This window comes from Coptis chinensis, chromosome 2, assembly GCF_015680905.1.
Source record: "Coptis chinensis isolate HL-2020 chromosome 2, ASM1568090v1, whole genome shotgun sequence".
Taxonomy (NCBI): domain Eukaryota; kingdom Viridiplantae; phylum Streptophyta; class Magnoliopsida; order Ranunculales; family Ranunculaceae; genus Coptis; species Coptis chinensis.
In genome coordinates this window covers 6,943,054-6,948,153 of record NC_141457.1, presented here as the reverse complement: position 1 = coordinate 6,948,153, position 5,100 = coordinate 6,943,054, and the positions used below count along the sequence as shown (strand labels likewise).

Here is a 5,100-nt window from a genome sequence, read left to right as displayed (position 1 = left end):
GAAAGTTACGAGAGCAAATGCTTGCTCTTTACTTGACAAAATCAGAAAAATCCGCCAACCAAGAGGCAGGGTTGCTATCCTTCCAAGGAAGATGTGTTCTAATCAAAGCAGTGATTTCTAGTATCCCCATACACAATATGTCGATCTACAAGTGGCCAATATCTCTTATGAAAGAGGCCGAGCGAGCTATGAGAAATTTCTTATGGTCAGGATATTTGCAAAAGAAGAAAGTTGTTATAATTAGTTGGGATAAAGTTTGCAAACCTTATGAAGAGGGTGGCTTGGGCATTTGAAAACTGAGAGAAGTGAACATGGCAATGCTAATGAAACTGGCATGGTCCTTCAGGTCTGGGTCTGATGCTTTCTCTTCCTTCATGAGATTGAAGTTCCTTACTAAGGAAGGTGCTCTTATAAACTACTACAAGCCATCTTCTGTTTGGCCAGGGGTTAAGAAAGCTTTACAGAAGATTGACACAAAATGCCAATGGGTCATTGGAAATGGTGCAAAGATTGATTTGTGGAGGGACTATTGGGCAGGGAAACATTCCATTCAGAAAAGTTTGAACTTACCAGACCAGGCTCTAAAAGGATGCACTCTTAAACTCGAAAGCCTTATTCAAGGTCCTATTCTCAGATGCCCGGCCCACATTACACATTTGCTGCACCTTGCAGGACTCAGCCTTCATGATGTGAAGAAATCCACTGATGAGGACTACTTGGTTTGGTGGCCCAACATTAAAAGACACTTCTTTGCTCAAGGTGCATTCCAGGAAATCAGATTCAAGAGGCCTAAAGTACACTGGTCCAAACATGTATGGAATTCCTACATACATCCCAAACACGCAGGTACAGTTTGGAAACTCTGCTCAAAAGCTACTGCTACGGATGAGAACATCAAGAAAAGGGGAGTCACTATCGTGTCTAAGTGTAGAAATTGTGGCGCTCAAGAAGAGTCTCTTATTCACCTTCTTTGGGAGTGTGTGCTTGCGAAAGAAATATGGAATTGGCTAGCCGGAAAATTCAAGTTCAGAGGGACATTCACAAACATGAAGGAAGCCATTAAACTGAGTAAGAATAGCAGCCCGAGAGTTGTACATCTATGGACTGTTGAAGTTTTTGGAGGCATGACCTGATAGGGTTATATACTAAAAGCATTACTTTTGTATTAACTCTAATTCTTTATATTTTGAATGAGAATCATATGGGCAAATGTTATGCATATTATATTTGTTATTAGTTATATGCATGTGTCTAATACTTTATGTTGTAGATGATATGGTGTGGACACACAGAAGATCATATCATCAGTACCTTATCAAGTATAAGTAATCGTTCACAACCTAGATGGATTTGGACAAACCATTGGTAAGGTTGTAGTATAATCTGGTATTAGTCTATCTTGACTATATGATTACACTAGTACACTTTGTGTGTATTGAACAGAATCAAGTGAGGTTGTTTATCTTTATACTGACTATATAAGAGAACAAACGCCTCTGTTATTATGGTTGATTGTCCTCCTAATCAGGATATAATAATGGACACTTAAGTGCATTGTACAATGCTTTAAATCATCAATGAGTGAGATTCATTTGTGAATCAACAAACTCGATGGATTGGGTAATGACATTGTATGTAAGGTGTGTTGTTGATTATAGAAGGAATTCGTGTCCCGCAAGAAGTCGGGCTGGTGATGGCCCCTTGAGGAGCTCATAAGGATTATCATGTAAACCCTGCAGGTGGATTTGATCCGACATGACAATGAGGTTGAGTGGTATTACTCAAGGATATAAGAAGTTGATTAATGTAGTTGTCAGTAACTTGACTTAATCAACGGGCATTCGATATCTTAAACACGGGGAGATCAACGAGAATATAATATGGAGCCAATAAATGCTGACACGTAATTTGGGATTAGGGCGGTAGTGCAACAATGGCCTTTAATGGAATAAGCCATTTGTTGACGGACTTGGGCAATGTGTTCTGGGCGAACATGGGAAGCCCAAGCCCGTCAGGAGGCCCAACCCTAATTTCTCCTCATGGTCCCTGTTGTAGTTTATAAATAGAAACCTTTCTTCTTGGCTGAAAATTACTATTCATTCTTGATTGAAAAGAGAGGCAAGAAAAAATAGATCCAAATTGGTTCTAACTTTGTAGGAAAGAAGGGAGTTGGTAGATCGTTGCCCACACAACGTCCAATCTATTGAAAGAAATACAACAGAAGATCAAGAGGTGGTTGCTGATTTAATAACTATTGGATTCTCAGAGATATCAAGAAGCTGATCTAAAAGGTATGTTTTCATATCCAAAATCATGAGAACCATTAATTCCGCTGCGTGTGGTTTTCACGGTTTGTAGAAATATTCATCTGAAATAACGGTTCCTACATGACCGACTTATGGAAACATAGGAACAGGATTTTCTTTCAAGACAAAGCAGTATCAAAAGCCTTTTGCGAGGGTATTGTATGATCACATATCATCACGACTTCTTACCTCTCAAAAGGACACATGGAGCTGTCTGATGCCGGAATTCTGAACGAATGGGGTATCCATATGAATGTTGCTGCTGCGAGAAGGAGGATTCATTGTGTTTGGATACCACCAGCCATAGCACAAGTGAACCTCAACACTAACGGTGTAGCAAGAGGCAATCCTGGGCCTGGGGGTTTTCGGGTCTCCTTTCGCGACCACAATGGCAACTTCCTATACGTTCTGGGTCGAGGATTGGGCAACACTACATGTTATCTAGCTGAATGTACAACCATAGTTGAAGGGGTGGAGGCAGCTTTGTCAAGGGGATAGAATAACCTGTGGGTGGAATCCGACTCATCAGCAGTGGTAACTGCTGCCAACTCATCATCTATGACATGGGAACTTCTCAATAGATGAAAACTATGCTCTCGTGCATGTGCTTCCCTGCTAGTGACCCATACTTGGAGGGAAGCCAACCAAGCGGCTGACATCATTGCTAAGAGAGCGTCTTGACTGGTTAATAACGAGATCATATTTTGTAATGGCAGACCCCTATGGATATATAAATAGGAGGTGCCTTACGGTTTGTATGTGCGCCATGCATGGGTGACTATGGGCATTAGCACTGCCTAGAAAACTTGTAATTCTTTTCCATTCTTTTTTAATATATTTTTAACTTACCAAGCAAAAAAAAGAAAAAAGAAAAAAAAGTTTCCATCCAAAGAAAAGAAAAAATAAAATAAAATAAAAAGTTAGAACTCCAAAAACACAATCAAAGGAGTCAAAAGCCAAAAGAAAAAAAAAATGGCTAAGGATGGAAACAAAGTGTAGATGCAAAGTAAAGAACAAGGTTTTTTCTAGTTACATAATATGAAGACTCTATCATCTCAGACTTGTTCTTTTTGAATATCTATTTCCTTCTTTCTTAAACCATCACCTAATTCCCGCAATACCTAATAAAGACATCTAACTCAATTAGGAATAGGTTAGTGTGATAGTAAGTGGCAAATGTGTTTGATCGACTTCGGTTTCCTTGTGTGTCATTGAGATTGTAAGGTAAAGTGTGCCCACTGCACACTAGAGTGAGCGAAACTTGAGTGGAAAAATCAGAGTGGTTTTTGTCTTGACATATATGTGAGGACCTACTTAAGGACGCTATTCCAAAGTTTCAGAAACGGACCTGTTATTGCATTTCATAGCATAGTTTATTGTATATATGTTTATTCGTAGATGATTGATTATTACGCACGTATTAGCTTAGATTTCGACTTGATTATTCGTAGATTCGCTTAGTGAAATGTATAGATATCTGAGAATAAAGTAGGAAACAATAATTTTATTTCTTAGTCGTTGTAGTATATATGAAGTTTGTGAGTACCTTCTCTGGAAAACTGTCACGAGGCTATAACTCATCCACTAGGGAATTCCTCGTGGTTTAAGGCCTTGTTGCATATGGTCAATGCAATCGCACTCGGCGAAAAGAGATTAGTTAGAACTCCATTTTTGGTCACTTATATTAATTTCTCATATTTGCTTGAGGACAAGCAAAATGATGTTTGGGGGTGGTTTGATAAGAGCCCAAAACTGTAGTTTTAACCCCTTAATATCATTACATTTAGACAAATTATGTGTATAATAAATATGAGTTAGTACGGTTTACGTGCGTTTATGTATTTCAGTCATTGGAGTCAAATATGTGAAGAAACATATCACTTTTATGAGATAAAGGAGCAAAGGTTGGTTGCTAAGAAGTTCTATGATTAAAGGCCAAGATTCAAGGAGAAAAAACCTTTTTAAATCCCGGTCAAAGCTGAAAAGTCAAAGTCAACGCGAGCAGAAATAGAGCGGAAAAGTCAATAGAACTTTCGCAAGCCGTATCTTTGGACTCAGACCTCGGAATTAGGCCTATTATATGTCAAAACGATCGGCTCGGCAAGAGCTTTCTAATGGTCTTGGCCTTGATCCAATCAGAGGAGCAAACATAGACAAAAATGCTATTGTAGTAATTTTTAGTAGAAAAACCCTTTTTGGACTTATGTAATTAGGTTTTGGGCTTGATTTAAGGGCCCAAAACATGGCTCCAAAGCCCATGCACGAAAATATAGACATAGCCTCTCTTATATAAAGAGGACTAAGGCATAACTCTGTATATACTTAGACTTAGATAGAGATAATTAATTAGAGATAGATAATTAAAATTTAGACTTAGTTATTAGTTTAAACCTTAGTTAATTATTGTTCTTCAGTATTCATTAGATTAATAAAAGTTCATTATTGTTCTTCATTATTGTTCTTCATTATATCACCTTCTCATATATCTATTTATGATAGTCTAATGACCTCTAGCTAAACCTCCATTAGAGGGGTTTGATGAAGCTTGATGAAGACTTGATATGTTAGTTAGAATTATTGCTTGTTAAGAGTTTCACTCTAGAAGGATAGTTGATTTTCCATGAGAATGGGTTGGACTTACTCACATGCTAATTATTAGTTGGCAGAGATTGCCATGAGTAATTAGGGATCAATACTTAATCTTAGTTGAATAGGACTGCAATAATCTACACTAGCATATTAGGAATACATCAAGTGGATTCAAATTCCCCTAATTTCTTCTCCATATTCACAT

General features: G+C 38.0%; 1 protein-coding gene across 1 annotated transcript; it reads left to right on the top strand.

Annotated features, from left to right (window-relative positions):
* Positions 1–311: 311 nt before the first annotated feature.
* LOC147514615 (uncharacterized) lies at positions 312–1,133 on the top strand. The gene has a single exon (XM_086592636.1). The coding sequence runs from the start codon at positions 312–314 to the stop codon at positions 1,131–1,133; it is 822 nt and encodes a 273-aa protein (XP_086448762.1).
* The last annotated feature ends 3,967 nt before the right edge of the window (positions 1,134–5,100 follow it).